This window comes from Corythoichthys intestinalis, chromosome 2, assembly GCF_030265065.1.
Source record: "Corythoichthys intestinalis isolate RoL2023-P3 chromosome 2, ASM3026506v1, whole genome shotgun sequence".
NCBI classification, from domain to species: domain Eukaryota; kingdom Metazoa; phylum Chordata; class Actinopteri; order Syngnathiformes; family Syngnathidae; genus Corythoichthys; species Corythoichthys intestinalis.
In genome coordinates, this window is record NC_080396.1 from 67912269 (window position 1) to 67935597 (window position 23329).

At 41.0% G+C, this 23329-nt stretch overlaps 1 protein-coding gene across 1 annotated transcript; it reads left to right on the forward strand.

The window, feature by feature from the left end:
- The first annotated feature begins 2271 nt into the window (after positions 1 to 2271).
- rnd1a (Rho family GTPase 1a) lies at positions 2272 to 22282 on the forward strand. The gene is made up of 5 exons (XM_057830454.1): positions 2272 to 2493; positions 2994 to 3081; positions 8761 to 8870; positions 8992 to 9126; positions 20256 to 22282. Exons 1-5 carry the CDS (start codon positions 2374 to 2376, stop codon positions 20499 to 20501), a joined length of 699 nt encoding a protein of 232 aa, XP_057686437.1. The 5' UTR covers positions 2272 to 2373; the 3' UTR covers positions 20502 to 22282.
- The last annotated feature ends 1047 nt before the right edge of the window (positions 22283 to 23329 follow it).

The following is a 23329-nucleotide window of genomic DNA, read 5'->3' on the forward strand; positions in this document are numbered from 1 at the left end:
CAAAAAAAGTCAAGAAAAAACAAAAATCCATATCTAAAAAAATTTGCATATCATGAAAAGGAACTCTAAAGAAGCAACTGACCTAATCATCTGAATCAACGAATTAACTCAAAACCCCTGCGCAAGATTCCTGAGGCTTTTAAATACTCCCAGCTGGGTTCATTACAAAAAACAGCAATCATGGGTAAGACTGCCGACCTGACTGCTGTTCAGAAGGCCATCATTGACACCCTCAAGCAAGAGGCTAAGACACAAAAAGAAATTTCTGAGCGGATAGGCTGTTCCCAGAGTTCTGTATCAAGGCACCTTAGTGAGAAGTCTGTGGGAAGGAAAAAGTGTGGCAGGAAACGTTACACAACCAGAAGAGGTGACCACACCCTGAGAACGATTTTGGAGAAGGGCCGATTCCAGACCTTGGGGACCTGCAAAAACCTGGAAATGGGCTACAGGTGCCGCATTCCCCAGGTCAAGCCACTTTTGAACCTGAAACAGTGGCAGAAGCGCCTGACCTGGGCTACAGAGAAGCAGCACTGGACTGTTGCTCAGTGGTCCAAAGTACTTCTTCCAGATGAAATTAAATTTTGCACGTCATTCGGAAATCAAGGTGCCAGAGTTTGGAAGAAGACTGGGGAAAAGGAAATGCCAAAATGCTTGAAGTCCTGTGTCAAGTACCCACAGTCAGTGATGGTCTGGGGTGCCATGTCAGCTGCCTGTGTTGGTCTACTGTGTTTTATCAAGGCCAAGGTCAATGCAGCTAGCTATCAGGAGATTTTGGAGCACTTCATGCTTCCATCTGCTGAAAAGCTTTATGGAGATGAACATTTCATTTTTCAGCACGACCTGCTCACAGTGCCAAAATAACTGGTAAATGGTTTACTGACCATGGCATTACTGTGCTCAATTGGCCTGCCAACTCTCCTGACCTGAACCCCATAGAGAATCTGTGGGATATTGTGAAGAGGAAGTTGAGAGACACCAGACCCAACACTGTGGATGAGCTTAAGACCGCTATCGAAGCATCCTGGGCCTCCATAACACCTCAGCAGTGCCAAAGGCTGATTGCCTCCATGCCACGCCGCATTGAAGCAGTCATTTCTGCAAAAGGATTTCCGACCAAGTATTGAGTGCATAGCTGATATAATTAATTGAAGATTTACTGTTTTTGTATTAAAAAAAAAACTTTTTTTATATTGGTCGGATGAAATATGTTAATTTTTTCAGATATGGATTTTTGTTTTTTCCTGACTTTTTTTGCCAAGAACTACTTATGTGTAATGAATCCAAAATATATGAAAGTTTAATGTTTATCAGTACATTACAGAAAATAATGAACTTTATCACAATATGCAAATTTTTTAAAAAGGACTAGTAATACAAAACATGTAGTTCACACACTTCCTCGTAAGTCCAGTGGTCCCACAGTTGTTGGACTTGTTTTGGCCAATCTCGGCGGTGAACGGGAACTTTTTGAAACCTGAAGAAAAGCTCACACGCCTCTCCCTGGTGCAGCAACAAAAACCTGCAGCTCATTTGGCTGGCTTGATGCGAAAAATAAATGAATTAATCAGCAAAATCAGCTGAATCCGCAGTCCATCTGCATGTTGTAAAGCAATGCTGTATTGTGGGATGCTGACCCGGGTGACGTCACATTCACATTCGTCCTCAATCCAGGAAGTCACTCATTTTCATGGCGCGGGATTAAAAAATTGAATATATAAATCGATCACTTCCACACATATCCAAGCGGTCCATTTCATTCAGGAGCATGAAATACCGTGTGAAATATGAAATAAAGATGCTTTTTGCTGTCATAGGGACTTTAATGCTCAGACTGTGGCTTATAGAAATAACTAAAACCTCTGCCATTTTTCCTTAACATTTTGGCCTATTACACTAACATATTTCATTTTACTGCTTGCCATTGAAGGTAATAGACGTTAAATTCATTTAAACTGGGAGTGCATGCTCTGACTGGGAGGCAGGCTGTACAAGTCAAAATGAATTGGACATTTATCCTAGCCAAGAATTCAGGCAACATGTTCCGAATTTAAATATAAATATGATTTTAATTTGACTCATTTTAACGTCATCTGCCTTCAATCGGCTACTCAATGCTATTCCTCTTTGTTGAATCTAATCTAATGATAATGTGGAAATACTAACCCCCTGAAGTCTGATGCACGACGCTCCCCCAAGCTCGCCAGCCCATTGGTTGGCGTCACGATATAAAAGTCCCGCAGTGTTCCGCTCACTTTATCACCAAGCATCAGCCCGAAGGGGGACGCTGAAGCGACCAACGCGCGCATTTAGAGCATTGCCAGGCTGTCTTGATTTGCTCACCGCTAATTAATTGTTCCATCATTGATCCCCAGCATGAAGGAAAGACGCCTCCCGCAGCCCTTTGTAGCGCGCTGCAAATTAGTGCTGGTTGGTGATGTCCAATGCGGTAAAACGGCCATGCTTCAAGTCCTGGCCAAGGACTGCTACCCGGAGGTAAGAGATTGATTCCTGCACCACGCCATCATCATCGTCGTCATCCTGTCTCAATAATAATCTAAACCAGAGCTGTAAACATTTCGGACAAATTTAGAATACATGTTGGCTACCACTCCATCACATGAAGTTTATTATGATAGTGTGCGGGTCAAAACTTGATACATGCAATTTTGCAATTGTACTTTTGTGTATCTCTCTCGAATTTCCCTAATAATGTGCGCACACAAAATTAGGTTCATTTAAAAGAAAGAAGAAGAAAAAACCGCTGAGTTTTGATGGACACTGCAGAGAGTGATCAATTTAACAATTAATTTACTGAGGTTGCTTTTTATCTAATGAAAGGTGCTTCTAATATTTTGACACATGCAACTTAGTTATAAAATGCATAAAATATTGGTAATTAAATAAAAGGTATACTGGATGATGTTAAAATTGCAATTAAATTAGAGCTTTTCATTTTAAGATGTGTTATGTAAAGGTCTCCTCCTCCTCTCTAGACCTATGTCCCGACTGTGTTTGAGAACTACACCGCTTCTATGGAGCTTGACGGCCAACGTGTTGAGCTCAGTCTTTGGGATACATCAGGTACCAATTTATCACGCTTTGATATGCTTTTTCTAATTTTCTTAACTCTTTGGCTGCCATTGACAGATGTCCAATCCAGTTTGACTGGGTGGGTTTAGAGCTGTCAGTCCCTCCCAGTCAAATGGATTGGATGTTTATCGGCAGCAATGGCACTGAGATATGGACATTCACTGTCAGCACTGAAAGTGCGTGCGCAGTTATCATAAGTAACCGAAAGGGCAGAAAATGATGTCGTACATAACATATAATTGTTAGTTCTAGCAAAAAACACATTTTAGTGAACACAAAATGCATTATTGTGCATAGCGAACACATACTTGTGCGCTCAAAACGATTATGTGTGGGGTATTTCCCATTATGTAATTGTGCTACAAATCAAACACCATACCAACACGTCCATGTAGACCTTAAAATATGCAGAGTTGTAGCTACAGCATAAAGTTATGAAATTTATATATTGATCTGTCTTTTAAATAGAAATGGGCATTTTTTAAACTGAAAATGAGTAAATTGATTCTAAAAAAAAATATGATAGGATTTTGGTTCTTATTATTATGGTCATCACTAGTTGAAACATATTCATAAATAGTTTTAAATTACTTGTTCGACCAATACGGTTATTTATTGCATGCAATATTACAAGTTTCTTTGATTTGTGACCTCATTGTATCCTGAAATCTGAATACAGAAGTGGGTGAAACAACGCATGGCACACTAACATAATGAAAGTGTTATGTAAATATGATCAATTAAGTCAAATCTGTCCTCCTCCATATGGATTTCTTTCATAACGGCATCGACTGCGGCACGGAGGAAATTGACCTGTGCCAGTTGGCTTGCAAAAGGCTAGTTTTAATTGAGAGTGAGGGTTGCCTGAGACATGCAGGGGGTAGTAATATCATACTATGAGAACAGAAGGCACATGCGAGGGATACTGTGGGATAACGAATTCATGAACCCGTGCAATGCTCTATGTGGCTGTATAATTTTTTTGTGATTTCATCTCTCGTTGAGTAAAAACTCTCAGTCAGCCTTTCATAAGGGCTATGTATTTACAATGGCAAACAAATTCCTCTATGTTTTTTTTTACTACTTTTCATTTAATGGATCTTCATTACAGAGAGAGAGATAGAATGTCTTCTTGGTTTTTAGAAATCTGAATATGTCATAGCCTGGGAACACTTGTTTGACACGCCCACCAGGCCTAAAGGCCATAATGTTACAATTGAATCATGTTACATCTTATGACTACATGGACAACAGCGCATTCATTTTTTGACTGTGGAACTAAAAAGGGACACATTCAGTAAATTCGCTCATTTTTCCCCCCAATTAACCCTTGTCTTGTGTGTTTGGTTTGGACGGGGAGGCAGTAGGTCTTTAGGTGGCTCATGTGTTAGACGTTCGCCTCCTTAATTTCACTGCCTCTTATTTCTCATGTTTTACATCCAGACGTGGGTAGAGTAGAGGTCGATCGATATATCGGACCGATATATGGGTGTTTTTCCAACATTGGCCATCAGCTGATTCACAGCAAAATAGCCGATAAAAAATGATTTTGGTCAGGCATCTGTATGGGCAACTGTGACCGCCGCTGACTGACGGTAGGACCCCGGAAGGACCCTGCAGCTGCTTGAAGGCAGGCGGCTACAGGAAGCTTCATGCTTACCTATTTCGCAAGTATTGTAAAAAAAATTTTTAATCTTGCTTGAGAGAAAATGCAATGTTGCTTTAGCCTTTTAAGGTGTTTACTGAGTGATCCTTACACTCTAAAAGTCTTGGAGTGTTTGCATTAGCTTTTGCATGGCGAGCATCCTCTTAAACTCTCACTCTCACTTGTTTACATCCCGTCGTGACGTCCTAATGGGTTTGATTATTTGAAAATAATGTACTGTTCTTAGTGAGTGGGTAAAATCATAAAAAGAAGTGCTGCATTTATTGGTTTGGTAGCACTAGAACAATTCATGCTTTAGGTCTCAGGTCATCATTGTGAATTTGAAGCTGTTGAAGCAATTTATTAAGAAAAAATGCCTTTCATAATCTACGTCCTTTAAAATAGGTATATCGGCTTACAGAATTGGCTTTGGATATCGGCAATCGGCTGAAAATTTTATTAGATATCGACATTGGCATTTGAAAATCCCATATCGGTCGACCTCCAGGGGTAGGGGTAGAGTACCCTCAAGAGTCGCACTACTTAAAAACAATATTAATCAAGTCAAGTAAAAGTATTATTCCAAAAATGTACTCAAGTGCAACTAAAAAAGTATTCAGTGAAAACAATACTCAAGTAATAAGTAACTACTTACAATGTCAGATTTTTTTTTAAATAATGGTGTATTTTTTTTTCTCAGCACAACATAATCTGTATGAACTGTTAGTATTATATTGTATTATAACCTATTACATGGCCAAAACAAATAGACAAAAATACAGGAATGAAACATCACCAGTCCAAAGAGAATGAGACCCTTCTAGCCATTGCAGCATGCAGTAGAAAAAATATTTTCTAGCATGAAGTTAAAACAATCATATATCCTGTTTACCATGGTCTATCAGTGCCAAATAAAAACTGGGAGAGTTTGAAAGTTGAAAGCTGCGCTTTCGAGTAATATTGGTGGCAGCGTGTGAAATAGTTTGTTTTTTACGGCATTTTAAAGACACAATGTAATTGATCAGTCTGGCGTGATCATACGACATCCGACTGCAAGCTTGTGTGTAAGACTGCCAATGCTTTGTAACAGGTTAAAGTGGCTAGTTCATTGTCTTTTTTTCATTAGCCTCAATGTAGCAATGCTCACGTTTTACTATGTTTAATATAGATGTGTTTCCTTATTTTGTATGTCTGAACTTTAATTCTATGATGTGTTGTTGACCAATAAACATCAGTGAGAGAAAATGGAGTCTCATATGCAATCAACACGCTCGTGTGCCAAGTGCACACAGCGCACGCAAACACACACACACGCACAAATGTATGCACGCACGCAGCGATAAATCGCATCCGGGAAAATTATCGCCCTTCAATTTTATTTAGCGTGTGATTAATTTACTTATTCCATATTGCAACCGGCTTCGTAACGACTGTAGTGTAGACCAAAGTAGCGGAGTAAGACTAGTGTTTCTTCTTCACAAATCTACTCAAGTAAAAGTAAAAAGTATGCCATGGTAAAACTACTCTTAGAAGGAATTTTTTTTCTCAAGTAAATGTAACAAAGTAAAAGTGATAAGTAATGTTTACAACAGCGTATTCTCCACGGCACAATCAACACAAAAAACTGTTTTGCCTAACTGTCAAAACCTTTGTCATGTTTGGCTGTCTTTATAAAGCCTACGGGGCTGACTCCAGGTCAGCGGAAACATACGACTCACAACCCTTAGTGGCTTGAGAAAAATTACATAAAACAAATCAGGAATATGGCTCATACAGTAGTAGTACTCATTTCATCCTTCCTTGCTTTTGGATTTATATTTTTATATACATACAGGTCAAGGTCATACAGTCAAGCTTTAGCAGAGGAACCCATGGCTGAGCCCCTCCAGTGTATCACAACCCTAGTTTTTGCATGAGTCACAACATATGTGGCACATTAAACCTTGTCTTATAGTGCAAAAACACTGGCAGCATGTGGGATTGACTTTTTGACAGATGAAGGTGAAGGATTGAAAATCCTTCATGACTATTTTTGAGCGAAGGCTTCTTTTTGAGTGAGTTTCCATTCATTGCGAGTTGTCAGACCAAGGTAATGACCCAAAATATTGTCAATATTCGCTTGTGCTGATTAGTATGCAAAAAAATAGTATATTTTGTGTATACAAGGAAAACAGTCATTTGTATCTGTATCCAGCACACGGTTTAATATAGAATACAATAATATGTTACATAAAGCGAAGTGTGGTGTATAAAGTTATATATATAGGTAGACCATTTTAGGTCTGTTGTTTGAAAAGTAACTAGTGTGGGCACCCTGTCTTATATCATTCCTTGGTTGTTATGTAAAGCTGAAGATACAGACTGAGTTGTATGAGATGTCTTATGTTGCAGAGGCCAAGTTCTTCGCTAAGATTTTACTATTATGTTGTAGATTCAAAATGTATCTGTTTCTGATATATTTATAGTTTCATTTTTACAAGGAAATACTTTTGCATATATGTACACCCCTCAGGAAAAGTGATGGGAATCAAATCTTTGTGTTGATGTGTGGGACAGACCAAAGACAATAGAAAATGGACAGCCTGTCAGTTTCTTTAGCACATGAGCATTCCTGAAGCTCAAAATAGCCTCAGCTCCAGAAAATAGTTCTTTCAATAAACTTTAAAAATAGTTTTTGAGCAACACTGGTTTGGTTTGCCGATCAACGTCAATGACAGCCAATAAGTTACAGTGGTATGAAAAAGTCCCTGAACCTTTTGGAATCGCTCACATTTCTGCATAAAATCACCATCAAATGTGATCTGATCTTTGTCAAAATCACACAGATGAAAAAAACAGTGTCTCCTTTAACCAAAACCACCCAAACATTAGGTTCATATTTTAATGAGGATAGCATGCAAACAATAACAGAAGGGGGAAAAATAAGTAAGTGAAACTTCTTAAGGAGACTTAAAGAGCAATTGAAACCAATTTTTACCAAACAATTTAAGTCAGGTCTGTGCCCAATCACTGATGAGTGGTTTAAAGCTGCCTTGCCCGCTATAAAACGCACACCTGGTAAGAATTGTCTTGATGAGAAGCATTGTCTCATGTGCATCATGACTCAGTCAAAAGAGCTGTCTGAAGACCTGCGATCAAGCATTGTTAATTTGTATAAAGCTGGGAAAGGATACAAAACCATCTCGACAGTCAGAGAAATTGTCTACAATTGGAGAGAGTTTGGCACTGTTACTTCTCTCCTCAGGAATGGCCATCCACCGAAGATGACGGCAAGAGTTCAGTGCAGAATACACAGAGAGGTAAAAAATAACCAGAGTGTCTACTAAAGACTTACAGAAATCACAGGCACAGTCCAATATCTCAATGTGTGCACACATCAACTATATGTAAAACTATGGCCAAGAATGGTGTTCATGGGAGGACTCCACGGAGGAAGCCACTGCTGTTTAAAAAAACACCGTTGCTTGTTTAATGTTCGCAAAAAAGGCACTGGGACACGCCACAGAAATTTTGGCAACATATCTAATGGACTGATGAAACCAAAATTGAATTTTTTGGGAGTAACACACAATGTCATTTGTGGAGGAAAAATGGAACAGCTCACCAACATCAACACCTCATCCACACCGTGAAGCATGGTGGAGGGAACATCATGATTTGGGGCTGTATCAAAATATTACAAATGTTACAAAATAATCAAGTGTGATGTTCACTTACTTATTTTTCTCCTTCTGTTATTATTTGCATACTATCCTCCTTAAAATATGACAACCTATAAATGTTTGGGTGGTTTTAGATAAAGCAGACACTGTTTTTTCATATGTGTGATTTTATCAAAGATCAGATCACATTTGATGGTGATTTTATGCGGAAATGTGAGAAATTCCAAAAGGTTCAGGGACTTTTTCATACCATTTTAAATGTGATCTGAACCAGATTTCATGCAACTTTCAATGTGCAAACGGCAATACATAAAAAAACAGTTGACGGCAATGTAAAATTTGTACCCTCCTCTGCCCTTCAAGGTTCCCCATACTACAACAATGTTAGACCCCTCTGCTACAGTGACTCAGATGCGGTGCTCTTATGCTTTGACATCAGCAGACCAGACACAGTAGACAATGCGCTGAAGAAGGTAAGAACAGCTACACAGTGAATACGAAACTTGTACTGTCTATGTTGACACAAAGAAAATCACAACTTCATGTCATTCAGCTAAAAAAAAAACCAAAAACAACAACAACCCTTTTTTGCAGTGGAAAGCAGAGATACAGGACTTTTGCCCCTGCACACGGATCCTGCTAATAGGCTGCAAGACAGACCTGCGCACAGATGTGTGCACGCGCATGGAGCTGTCCAATCAGAAACAGACACCAATATCCCATGAGCAGGTAAATTCACATTCCCCTTTTTATACAAGTATTTTTTTGCATACATTCTATGTTGGTGGTGTTCAACAATCAACGTCAATGGAAAAGTAAGCAACCACAATTCTTTTAATTTGTGAGGGACTTCTTGTAAATTTGACACACCACACGGCAACAGAATCATCCTGTCAAATTTAAATGATAGGAAAACAAATCCTAAAGTATATAAAAATGAGGCTGCAAAATCGTGAAAATCAAGCCATCGTTTCGTCTCTTAAACATTTTAGGTGTGTAACATGTTAAAAATAGAACATGTCAACTGTCAATCACCTATCTGATATCTAGAAACTTTCTTAAAACTACCATTCTTACAGGTTCGAGCTGCAAAGTTTTATCAACTCAAAGCCTGTATTAGCTGGAATGTAATCCCACAGCCCAGCCCAATCATACTGTAAAACCTGTCTAGTTCAATAAAAACAAATTACAACCCCCCCACCCCCATTCAAGATAAAATCTTTCCTCTTATATGACTATATTATAACGAGAAAGAAACGTCACGAGTGTGAGACACATTTTAGTGGAATCATTGCTGTTTCGCCGATGAGTCTCATGGGAGATGTAGTTCTTTTCTGAAAAGGTTAAAAGTATTGCATTATTTCTGTTTAAATAAACACAATAAACAACTGTTTAAATAAACACAATAAACAATAATGAACGGCATATTTATTCATTGTTAAACGTAAAATAAATACACGTTTGTCCATAGAAATCGCTGTAAAAGTTAAACTGACCATTTTTTCCAGAATGGATTCAGATGTGCATTCCAGGAAAAGTATTTCCATTGAGGCAAATTCACCTGTCACGAGGAAACAGTTCGTAACGAACCAAAATACGCAAAAATAAATAAAATAAAATAAAATAAAAAGTAGAAATAATAGAGTACACTAGCAGTATGACCCAGCGTTGCTAGGGTGCAAAAGTGAAAATGGACATTTTCTATGCTATTTTTTGGAGTTTTGAATTAATTTTTCGTACTAATTGAAAGCCTACAGAGATCAATCCCAGAACACTCTAAGACACATAAAGTCCAATTGTGTAAAATTTCGTCTAAATTCGCTTAGCCGTTTCAGCGTACATAAAACATAAACACACAGACAGCCACAAAGACTAACTGGCCTTTATAGAGCTTATTAGCCAGCTGAAATGAATCCCTTAGTAATATTCTGGGTAAGAGTAAAAAAAAAAAAAAATTTTATCCAATGTCCTCAAAGCCACAACGTATCATCACAGCTCTCCTCAGGACAATATCCTTACCAGTCCACCAGATATTGGAGGCCCCTGCCCCGGGGACGTGACTTGAGCAGGTGGCGAACTGTGTAGACAGGACCCCCGTCCACCAGGCGAGGAAGGGGAGGTGGGGCGGTATTCAGGACCAGGGGGCTTTCATGGACTGGCTTTAGTTTGGAGACATGGAAGGTTGGGTGAACTTTTATTGACCTGGGTAGTTGGAGTCGGACAGCTGATGGGCAGATGACCTTATTGATGGGAAACGGACAAATGAACCTGGGTGCCAGTTTATGTGATTCCACCTGGAGTCGCATGTCCCGGGAAGAAAACCGTACCCTCCGGCCCACTTGGTATGCAGGGGCTGCAGTCCGTCGTCAGTTGGCTCTGATGGCATAACCAGAAACAGACTTTAAAAGAGTGGTACGGGCTTGAGACCAGATTCGTCAACATCTCTGTACACAGGCTTGGGCGCAAGGGCAGGAAGTGTCTCCCTCTTGGCTGGCAAATAGGAGCGGTTGATAGCAGTAGACAGTGTGAAAGGGAGACAGGCCGGTGGCAGAGCTGGAAAGGGAGTTGTGAGTGCATTCCACCCACAGCAGATGTTGCGCCCAAGAATGGGGTTTGCATGAAGCCATGCAGCAGAGGAACATTTCAAGCTCTTGGTTGAGCCTTTCCGACTAGCCATTCGACTGGTGGTGATAGCCTGACGTGAGGCTCGCTGTGGCTCTCAGGAGGCTGCAGAACTCCTACCAGAAGGAGGATGCAAACTGCTGACCCTGGTCAGATACGACATCCCTTGGTAGTCCGTGAATACGGAACACCTACTCCATAACCACCTCTGCCTTCTTTTAGCAGTGGGCAATCTTGGCATCGGGATGAAGTGGACCATCTTGCAGTCCACAACCATGAGGATGACAGTGTTTCCTTCAGAAGGAGGGAGTCCGGTGACAAAGTCCATTGGTATATGGGACCAGGGTCGTTTGGGGACTGGCAGAGGTTGGAGCAAGCCGGCTGGGGAACGGCTGGTGGTCTTGTTCTGGCTACAGGTGGGGCAGGCTTTCACGAAGACTTGGATGTCTGTTCTCAACGATGGCCACCAGAATAGCTGGGAGAGCAGGTGGGTGGTGCGTGTGACACCAAGGTGGCAAGCCAGGTGGGAGTTGTGGCCCCACTGGATCACCTGGGAACTCAGATTATCAGGATAAAAAAGGCGATCAGTTGGACAGGCGCTGGGGCCACGTTGATCCCGGAAAGCTTTTTAACCTGCTCCTCAATGTCCCAGGTCAACGTAGCAACTAGGCAGGAATCCGGGAGAATGGGCTTGGAATCCTCCACTAGTGGTTCATCCTTCTGGAATACTCGAGAGAGGGCATCGGGCTTCGCATTCCGGCAACCAGGGCGGTAAGAGAGGGTGAAATTGAAACGTGTGAAGAATAGGTTCAACCACCGAGCTGTTCTTATGTATTTAAGGTTCTTGTCGTCTGTCCACACCAGAAACGGAACTGTTGATCCTTCAAAGTCAATGTCGCCATTCCTCCAGAGCGAGTTTCACAGCCAGCAGCTCACAATTCCCAATGTCATAATTCTGCTCTGCAGAGTAGAAGGCGCCCAGATGTAACTTGCCGTCCGATGCTGCGCGCTGTGAAAGCACTGCCCCGACCCCCACGTCAGACGCATCCACCTCTACCACAAATTGTCGCTCTGGGTTGGGCATTTGGAGGTTTGGGGCAGAAGTGAAGCATGCCTTAAGCGTCTCGAAGGCCTTGTCGGATGCTGGAGTCCACCTGAACGGAACCTTTGTATTGGTAAGGGCTGTGAGGGGAGATGCCACTGTGCTGTAATTCCAGATGAATTGTCTGTAGAAGTTGGCAAAGCCCAGGAATTGTCGCAGTTATTTTCGGTTCTCTGGTGCAGGCCAGGATGTAACTGCCGTCACTTTTGCAGGGTCCATCTGAAGACTTTCCTCTGCCACTATCTGTCCCAGAAATGATACCAATCTGGCGTGGAATTCACATTTCTCTGCTTTGACAAACAGGGAGATTCAGGCACGTTGGCGATATCTGGGACAGGACTGATAGGTTCAGGTTGGTAGGTAAGACCGCCTCCTTCAGGCAGGACTGGTAGCATCTCCTGCCACATTCTCGTACCACTTCAGTTTCTCAATCGAGGTTAGGGTTGTGCTTGCACAGCCATGGATAACCAAGGATAAGGGGCTGACCTGGTGAATGGAGCACATGGAACTGGTTGGACTCGTGGTGGTTTCCGGACAGAAGCATGGTTACCGGGGCTGAGATGTGGGTCACTCTGCCGAGTAGATGCCCATCCAGAGCTTGTGCAGGAACAGATGGGGAATTTGGTGACGCCGAATGCCTAGCTGCTGGGCCAGATCCACATAGATGATGTCAGGCTGTGATAGAATGCGTTGATCACGGCTTCCGTGTTCCAGTCGCTGAACCTCACCAGAGTTCGGAAATCAATCGAAAAATCCAACACTGACTGATTGCCTTGACGGATGGTCACAATGGCGCGGGATGTCTCTGAGTTAGAAAAGCCCAGGTCCAATACTTTGATCATTTCATCGGCAAAGGCATTGAAGTTGGTGCAGGCTGGTGTTTGCCTCTCAAATTCCGCTGTTCCCCAAAGCCGAGCCCGACCGGCCAAGTGGGTGATGACGTACCCAACTTTGGCCCCTTCGGTTGCAAAGGTCCAGGGTTGCAAGGAAAATTGGACTTTGCAACTTGTCAGAAAGGCTCGTACCTGGGTTGGGTCGCCGTCAAAGCGTTCGGGGTTTCCAATCTTTGGCTCGGGGGCATCAATAGCCAAGGCTGGATTCACCGGAACTGGGGCTTCTGGAACCAAAGGTTGTGGTGACAATGGAGTTGCCAGTTTGGTGAGAGTCTGGATCACCTGAGTCAGTTGTTCTCGCTGTTGCTGGAGTTGATGCTGGTGTTTGTTGCCGATCTGGATTAGCGATGCGATGTCACCAGACAGCCGGGAGACTCTTCCGTTTGGTGAAGATGGTCCAGGGCAGAGGTTTGATACGCTGGTTCCATTTTGGTAAGGTTGTACTGTCAGATACGAGATGGAGGAACCAGTTGCGTATTGCAGACACAGGATTTTATTGATGACAGGCAAAGAAAACAATCAGGTCAAGCGGTAATAGCTAGTTGGCATGTAAATGTATGCTGAATCGCTGACGACCTGACACTGAATGCTATGTTTTAGTGCCTTATATACTGTTCTCAGTTGTTCTTTGTAACATATTAAAGAGTAGAAAGTCTTTGTGATGGAAACTTTGTCATGCATGAGTTTGATGCAATATGCTGGTACATTGGTACATGACACCGTGGTATGAAAACATCAAAGTTTTAAAACCGCAAAAAATTTCCGTCATATCATCCCTAAGGTATTAGCTATTTTTTATGTCCCAAAAATGCAGGAAGAAATCCCTTGCTTGCAGGTGCGAGGCCCAACCCTCCCCCACCGGTTGTTGCCCAGTGTCAGTGAGTCAGCTGTGCTACACGATGGCTGGAGGAGGTGTAACTCCTGAACTTTTACCCCCATCGAAGAAAACGAAATCGCTCTTATGGGAATACTTTGGCTACAGAAAAGTTACAGACAGCCGCGTCTTAGGGGAGGAGGGCCAGCTGATATGAAAAATATGTTTGCGTAGGGTGGCTGCCGAGGACGCAGTACCTCCAATATGATTCCACAATTATAGAAAATTAAAGGTTAGTAAACACTGTCGTGAACATTTCCCACCAGCTACGAGAGTTAACTCCAGCGTGTTTAGTGTGTCTAGCGGTGGTAAAACATTTTTTTTTTCTCTCTGGCAACTGTCTGTGTTGAGAAAGAGTGTGTTCATAATGTAAACATGATATGAGTCATACACAGGTGCTTTTTATGGAAAATATTTCAATTATTTTTGTTCTGATGGTAATAATGTTGAGCGGTGGCTGTGGGTATAGGCTCACCTAAGGTTGCCTGGCTCTGCCAAACTATTCTCCCTGTATTTTTCAAACACTGAGAGAAATAGTCTGGGAACCATCCCATTAACGGCCTTTTCGAGCAGGTACAAAATCAATCGACAAATCAGATTCGTTTATTTGCGTGACGTGTTCTTCACGAGCAACGTCACTCTTGCGCGTCGAAAGTCGTCTCCACAACACAGATGGTCAACGGGATAACCGAGAACATGTTCCAATCCGCGGTAAATTCTGTTTTAAATGACCAAAAACACATCGACACGAGTCATTGACAATAGTCTGTCTCGCGCTAGCCATGTTGAATAAACCCCGCTCTCTTCGTATGTTTACTTCCGCGCGCAAGTCCCTCGTGCTTCCGTCGTCAGTTAATAACGTCACGTCTGCCCGTCGCTGATTGGTCCACTCCGCTGTCTGTTTGCTGTGGCTTGCTCCGCCCTGGAAATTGTATTCGTGGGAATGGTGGCCAGACTCAATAGCTGGAACAGCGTTGAGTCTGGTGTACCAGGCAACACCTAAGGGACTGCATTTTAAAAAAAATTATTTAGAATATTTCAGCTATTTTTACTTTTTTTTTTTTCATTTATTTTGACTTAACATGATGCTTATGTTCCAATTTCTAATATCTATTGAAAAAGGGTTAGGGTTCAATTGATAAAGTTATTATTATTTTTTTTCAACCTAGATATCTCAAAGTAACACATTTTAGAGCTGTAATTGCAATACTGTGTAACCGTGATATTTTGGCTTCAGGTTATCATACCGTCAGAATCTCATACAGGTACATGCTTAGTGTATATCCCGGCGTCAGTCTTCATTTGCCCCTCGTGTTCGACAGCTTAACATGAGTGTATTAACTTTTATTCTTTATTCTTGTTTTTTTCCATTATACACAACTCTAATTTTATGTTTATTGTGCAATAAACAAATTGTAACATGTATTTGTTACATTTTTTGATGCATTATTATGCATTATGAAAGATCATTGTCTGGATTTTGGGGGGCTTGGAACGGTTTGGGGCATTTACATGGAAAGCATGTCTCTTAATTTCGTAAGTAGAAGTACCACTATATACTGTAGATATAGATTTTGATTCAACTCATTCTCATGTTTTGTCATTCTGGAATTATTTTCTCGAATTTACAGTGTACCTTCAAATCAGAAATGGCATGCAATTCACAGCTCCACACGTTGTGAGGCACTAAAATGCCAGGTCAGTAGTAATACTTTATTAGTTAAGAAAAGATGTTGCTGTGAGAAAGGAATGTGGCTGAACTTCTGGGTAAATACATACAAGTTTAACTGGTAAAACTGATCAAAACGGTTCCTTCTAAACCTGCCAAATTTTGTTAAGAGTGGCCCAAATTAGATCAACCCGCCCAATGCATTTCTCCCCAGCCTCAAGTCTTTAAAAAATAGCCCAATTGGGCAGTAACCTGCCCAATATGGCAACACTGCCCACTAGGTTGTTATCACGGTATGATGAAAGGTGCTAACCAGAGCTAGCTAGTTAGCTAACCAACTTTCTCTTACCTAACAGATGGGCACCAGGTTCCCTTACACAGTTGTGGTCAAAAGTTTATATACACTTGTACACTTACAGTGCCTTGCAAAAGTATTCGGCCCCCTTGAACCTTGCAACCTTTCGCCACATTTCAGGCTTCAAACATAAAAATATAAAATTTTAATTTTTTGTCAAGAATCAACAACAAGTGGGACACAATCGTGAAGTGGAACAAAATGTATTGGATAATTTAAACTTTTTTAACAAATAAAAAACTGAAAAGTGGGGCGTGCAATATTATTCGGCCCCCTTGCGTTAATACTTTGTAGCGCCACCTTTTGCTCCAATTACAGCTGCAAGTCGCTTGGGGTATGTTTCTATCAGTTTTGCACATCGAGAGACTGACATTCTTGCCCATTCTTCCTTGCAAAACAGCTCGAGCTCAGTGAGGTTGGATGGAGAGTGTTTGTGAACAGCAGTCTTCAGCTCTTTCCACAGATTCTCGATTGGATTCAGGTCTGGTCTTTGACTTGGCCATTCTAACACCTGGATACGTTTATTTTTGAACCATTCCATTGTAGATTTGGCTTTATGTTTTGGATCATTGTCCTGTTGGAAGATAAATCTCCGTCCCAGTCTCAGGTCTTGTGCAGATACCAACAGGTTTTCTTCCAGAATGTTCCTGTATTTGGCTGCATCCATCTTCCCGTCAATTTTAACCATCTTCCCTGTCCCTGCTGAAGAAAAGCAGGCCCAAACCATGATGCTGCCACCACCATGTTTGACAGTGGGGATGGTGTGTTCAGGGTGATGAGCTGTGTTGCTTTTACGCCAAACATATCGTTTTGCATTGTGGCCAAAAAGTTCAATTTTGGTTTCATCTGACCAGAGCACCTTCTTCCACATGTTTGGTGTGTCTCCCAGGTGGCTTGTGGCAAACTTTAAACGAGACTTTTTATGGATGTCTTTGAGAAATGGCTTTCTTCTTGCCACTCTTCCATAAAGGCCAGATTTGTGTAGTGTACAACTGATTGTTGTCCTATGGACAGACTCTCCCACCTCAGCTGTAGATCTCTGCAGTTCATCTAGAGTGATCATGGGCCTCTTTGCTGCATCTCTGATCAGTTTTCTCCTTGTTTGAGAAGAAAGTTTGGAAGGACGGCCGGGTTTTGGTAGATTTGCAGTGGTCTGATGCTCCTTCCATTTCAATATGATGGCTTGCACAGTGCTCCTTGAGATGTTTAAAGCTTGGGAAATCTTTTTGTATCCAAATCTGGCTTTAAACTTCTCCACAACAGTATCTCGGACCTGCCTGGTGTGTTCCTTGGTTTTCATAATGCTCTCTGCACTTTAAACAGAACCCTGAGACTATCACAGAGCAGGTGCATTTATACGGAGACTTGATTACACACATTTGGATTGTATTCATCATCATCGGTCATTTAGGACAACATTGGATCATTCAGAGATCCTCACTGAACTTCTGGAGTGAGTTTGCTGCACTGAAAGTAAAGGGGCCGAATAATATTGCACGCCCCACTTTTCAGTTTTTTATTTGTTAAAAAAGTTTAAATTATCCAATAAATGTTGTTCCACTTCACGATTGTGTCCCACTTGTTGTTGATTCTTGACAAAAAAATTAAATTTCATATCTTTATGTTTGAAGCCTGAAATGTGGCGAAAGGTTGCAAGATTCAAGGGGGCCGAATACTTTTGCAAGGCACTGTATATACACTCTTGAGTTTCCAGTTATTTCTACAACTCTGATTTTTCTCCGATAGTGATTGGAACAGATACTTCTTTGTCACAAAAAACATTCATGAAGTTTGGTTCTTTTATGACTTTATTATGGGTTAACAGAAAAAGTGATCAAATCTGCTGGGTCAAAAATATACAGTGCTGCTCGAAAGTTTGTGAACCCCACAGCGATGGTCAGATTTTTTGTAAAAAAAACTAAAATAACCTTATTAAATGTTAAGTTATACCCAAATCCACAATACTGACATTCCAAATAATGGACTGAAACAAAAGAAATAGTTATATTGTCATTCTTTATTTAACAAAAGTGGTTGATTTAAGAAAAACTCAGATATCATGTGTGCAAAAGTATGTGAACCCCTTCAGTTAATAGGATAATGCGCCTCCTTTTGCAGAGATTACCTCAACCAAACGGTTTCTGTAGTGACTAATCAGCCTCTCACATCTACTTTGGGGGATTTTTGCCCATTCTTCCTTGCAGAACGCAGTCAGTTGAGAGAGGTTTGATGGGCGTCTGGCATGGACTGCTCGCTTCAGGTCCCGCCACAGCATTTCAATGGGATTTAGGTCAGGACTTTGACTGGGCCAGTCCAGAACACGAATCTTCTTCTTTTTCAGCCATTCCTTGGTTGTATTGCTGGAATGCTTTGGATCATTATCATGTTGCATGATCCACCTTCTGCCAAGCTTTAACTTCAAAACAGATGGCGTCAGGTTATGTTCTAGGATTTGACAATATTCCTCAGAATTCATGATTCCCTGGACTATGTGGAGTTGTCCAGGTCCTGAGGATGAAAAGCAAGCCCAGATCTTGACATTCCCACCTCCATGCTTCACTGTTGGGAGAAGGTTCTTTTGGTGGTATGCAGTGTTGACTTTTCGCCAGACATGGCGGTTTTGGTTGTGACCAAACAGTTCAATTTTGCACCTACATCAGTTGATGAAAACTCTTTTTAATTTAGTCTCGACAACACAACTGTTAAAAAAACAACAAAAAAAAACTACTGAATTGATTGATTAGGAAATCAGGTTGAAATAATAGAAAATTCCAAAATGTTGAGGGGGTTCACAAACTTTTGAGCAGCACTGTACATACATGGATCTGAAAAAGTGAATCATTGACTTGAACAAGTCAGGAAAGTCACTTGGAGCCATTTCAAAGCAGCTGCAGGTCCCAAGAGCAACAGTGCAAACAATTGTTTGAAGTATGAAGTGCATGGCACTCTTTTGTCACTGCCACGATCAGGAAGAAGACGCAAGCTATCACCTGCTGCTGAGAGAAAATTGGTTAGGAGGGTGAAGATTCAACCGAGAATCACCAAAAAGCAGATCTGCCAAGAATTAGAGGCTGCTGGAACACAGGTGTCAGTGTCCACAGTCAAGCGTGTTTTGCATCTCCATGGACTTAGAGGCTGCCGTGCAAGAAGGAAGCACTTGCTCCAAAAGCGGCACCTTAAGGCTCGACTGAAGTTTGCTGCTGATCACATGGACAAAGATAAGACCTTCTGGAGGAAAGTTCTGTGGTCAGACGAAACAAAAATCGAGATGTTTGGCCACAATGCCCAGCAATATGTTTGGAGGAGAAAAGGTGAGGCCTTTAACCCCAAGTACACCATTTTTACCATCAAGCACAGTGGTGGTAGTATTGTGCTGTGGAGCTGTTTTGCTGCCAATGGAACTGGTGCTTTACAGAGAGTAAAAGGGATAATGAAGAAGGAGGATTACCTTCAAATTCTTCAAGATAACCTAAAGTCATCAGCCCGAAGATTGGGTCTTGGGCTCAGTTGGGTGTTCCAACAGGACAATGACCCCAAACACACATCAAAAGTGGTAATGGAATGGCTAAATCAGGCTAGAATTAAGGTTTTCGAATGGCCTTCCCAAAGTCCTGACTTAAACCCCATTGAGAACTTGTGGGCAATGCTGAAGAAACAAGTCCATGTCAGAAAGCCATCAAATTTAACTGAACTGCACCAATTCTGTCAAGAGGAGTGGTCAAAGATTCAACCAGAAGCTTGCCAGAAGCTTGTGGATGGCTACCAAAAGCGCCTAATTGAAGTGAAAATGGCCAAGGGACATGTTACCAAATATTTGCGCTGCTGTATGTATATTTTTGACCCAGCAGATTTGATCACTTTTTCCTGTTCACCTATAATAAAGTCATAAAAGAACCAAACTTCATGAATGTTTTTTGTGACTAAGAAGTATCTGTTCCAATCACTCTATCGGAGAAAAATCAGAGTTGTAGAAATAACTGGAAACTCAAGAGAGCCATGACATTATGTTCTTCACAAGTGTATGTAAACTTTTGACCACAACTGTAGCTTTAATTCATTGCCTGATTTTGTGTCAGTGTGTGGTTCCACATTAAAGAGAAACTTAAACAGAAGTGAATCTTTTATAAAGGATGGCGACACATTATTCAGTCTCTGGCGAACACTACAAGACATGGAATACTTAGGAAATTACCATATTCACATGATTCTCTGGATGACACACACAAAAAAAGCACTTTAAATTTTGAATTTCATTAATTTTGCAGTTCTGTATATTGTGACAGTCAGGGTTTACACAGAGCTAATGGGCCAAGTAATTATAACTAGTTTCTTCTTCTCGGCAGGGTTGTTCCTGGGCTAAGCAGCTCGGAGCTGAGGCATACCTGGAGTGCTCAGCCTTCACGTCAGAGAAGAGCATCCACAGTGTTTTCCGTGCAGCGGCCATGGCCTGCATGAACAAACTCCAGCCGACCGACAAGCCCAGCCCGGTCCGCCGCCTCTCCAAGAGACTCCTACACCTGCCCAGCAAGACAGAGCTCATCTCCTCCACTTTCAACAAGGAGAAGTCAAAGAGTTGCACCATCATGTGAACGCACAGTGGACACACCCCAGGACAAGTAAACGACTGATGGTTCAGCAGAGCGATGTGGATTTTTAATAGACTAGATACTCTTCACCCCAAATCACTTGTCCTGATATACACCCATTATTGGCCGCTGTGACAGATCAACAAGCCTGACTCCTCGCAAGGTTGATGTAATGGAGGTCATCCAAGATCTAAGTGGATAGGGTGAATGCTGCATTTTAACACATTACCTTAATTATCACCCATTTAAAATTCGAAGCAGTGCCATGGCTATCCATCTGTCTGGAAGGCATCGATATCAACTCATTGGACACTTTATTAGGTACACCTGCACATCTTGTGAGTATGTAGCAAAAATCAGACACACTGATTACCGTTGTTCACTTCTTGCATGCCTGCGTGTGTGTGTGATTTCGTTCTGTGTTGTATGCTTAAAATGTTATATATATGCAGCAGAGTGTCAATTTAAACTCCCATTGAGGGATTATAATGAGTATAATTTAAAAGTAAATGGATTTAGTCAATGTTCATTAGACATACAGTATACTGTAGTTTAGTTGTTTACTAATACAACCACACATGATATATTCCTGAATGAATAATTCAGTCAAAGTCTATCAACATGACCTAATAATAACTTATTTTGTCAATATTGTACTGGAGTTAAAATTGTGCAGGTGTACCTAATATGTGATTTACAAAGGTTAAATGTGTATTAGCGGTACTATTGTTTTGCCTCGCTGTTGTCATTTTGTGAATGGCACTGAGGCTCACAATAAACCATAGTGTGAAACCCCCCCTAAAACAGCAGTCCTTAAAGGATTGATTCCCTCGCTGCCCCCTTTGCTGTTTTTCATTTGGATTAAAGCTGACAGTGGAGAAAGTAGCAACAAGGGTAGCGGTTTGGCAAGAAGAGCGTTGGTTTGCAAAGTCAGTGGGAGGATGAACTCAAGGGATGAGATGTGACTCAGCACTCATGTGAGCCTTACAGTGTAGAGGCGCATTAACTTTAAGCCTTGATTTTAGTGCTGAACGTGAGCACATCATCTCAAGACGCCTGCAATCCATATCCCAGCAACATTCCTTTATGCGCAATTTTAGTTCATTTTCTTCCTCATGAGCCTTTAAGAAACACGTTCCGTAGCTAGTTATGCAACATTTTTCTGTGTTATGCAGAATGCCCCCTTTTGCCTTGTTAGCATTAATACAAATGTCCTGAGATGATGAAGATAAACAGGGGAGAGCAGAATCACTCAAATAGGCTGGTCCTGTTTGGCGAAAGACTTTTCCCATCTTTTTGGATTCCTATCTATCTTAATTGATTGGCTGCCATTGACAGCGATAGACGTTCAATCGATTTGGACAGGGTGGTCTCTCCCAGTTCAAATGGATTGGACATCCATCCGTCAATGGTCCTGAAATGTGAGTGGGTCACATATTTAGAGAACGAGAGGATCCATTTTCAATGGCAGCCAATGAGTTAAGTGTTTGTATTGTTTCTGAATCTGTTGCCATTCTTGTATTCACTTGGGTCTTCTGGCGTTAGTGTCTGTTGACAGCTAAGCTAATGGAAGACTGGATGATTTGTAGGACTGCACCAAGAAGACTGGGGTTGTCTGGTAATAGAGAACACTGGAATTTAACATGTTGCCTAGCAACAGTGTGCAGGGTTCCTGTCTTGCCCAGAGATGGAGGGATGATTCTGTGAGAGGGTGCCTCACCTTTCATTTGTAGCATTAGACACAAGCCATGGCCAAAGTGAAGCGGTCTGCTTTCAAAGATAAATTTTTTTTTTTTTTAATTCAAAGACCGCAATGGGTAGCAACTAGCAAGCGAGAGAAGAATATTGAAACAACTTCTCAAATACTGATGATATATTCCACGGTCGTTTTAAGAGCATTCAGTTCCCCAAACAAAACATCTGTTTACGCCCTTGCTTGGTTTATTTTTGTACATACATTTCCTTGCTTGTTTAAAAGAATGTTTAAGTGAACTTGACAAAAATGGCTTAAATTATTGATTGAATTCTGTATTTGTTATTGCCATAAACATTTTTTTCATCTTCAAATATTTATTTAAATAAAAATGGTAAAAAAAAAAATTGTGGAAAAACACATTCTCTGCACTGGTTTTAAATTTTTAAGAGCCTTATCAAAGTAGAGCAAAGATATTTGGGTAATCGAATTCAAGAAAAGACAGTGTTTAGTCTATTTTGTCTCAAGCAAAAGTGATATCACATCCTTCTTCCACAGTCAAGGTGACATGATTTCATTTTAAAATCTTATAAAACCAGACACATGGCCTATTTGTCGCTACAATTTTATGATTGAACGGCCAAGTCAGTTCTATTAACCACTGGTTTCAGACTGAATTAAGTAAGTGCTCTTAACTCATGCACAGTGGTGGATGAAGTACTTTTTTTTCTAAATGTGAGTAAAAGTGCAGATACAGATGCAAAAAATACTTCAGTAAAAGTATAAAAGAAAAAAATACTCAAGTAAAAGTACAAAAGTACTTGCTTTAAAATGTACAAGTATAAACTAAAATAAAAATATTTTCTCCGAATGCAAAAATGTAATACACGTGTATATACAGTATATTTTAATATACATACTACATACATACAGTGGTGAGAACAAGTATTTGATACACTGCCGATTTTGCTGGTTTTCCCACTTGCAAAGCATGTAGAGGTCTGTAATTTGTATCATACGTTCTCTTCAACTGTGAGGGACGGAGTCTAATACAAAAAAAACAGAAAATCACGTTGTATGATTTTTAAATAATAAATTTGCATTTAATTGCATGAAATAAGTATTTGATACATCACAA

Excerpts from the sequence above, each read along its gene's own strand:
- rnd1a (XM_057830454.1), top strand. The coding sequence starts at position 2,374 with ATGAAGGAAAGACGCCTCCCGCAGCCCTTTGTAGCGCGCTGCAAATTA. Across the intron at positions 2,494-2,993 it reads CCAAGGACTGCTACCCGGAG|ACCTATGTCCCGACTGTGTT; the intron begins GTAAGAGATTGA and ends CCTCCTCTCTAG. Across the intron at positions 8,871-8,991 it reads TAGACAATGCGCTGAAGAAG|TGGAAAGCAGAGATACAGGA; the intron begins GTAAGAACAGCT and ends CCTTTTTTGCAG.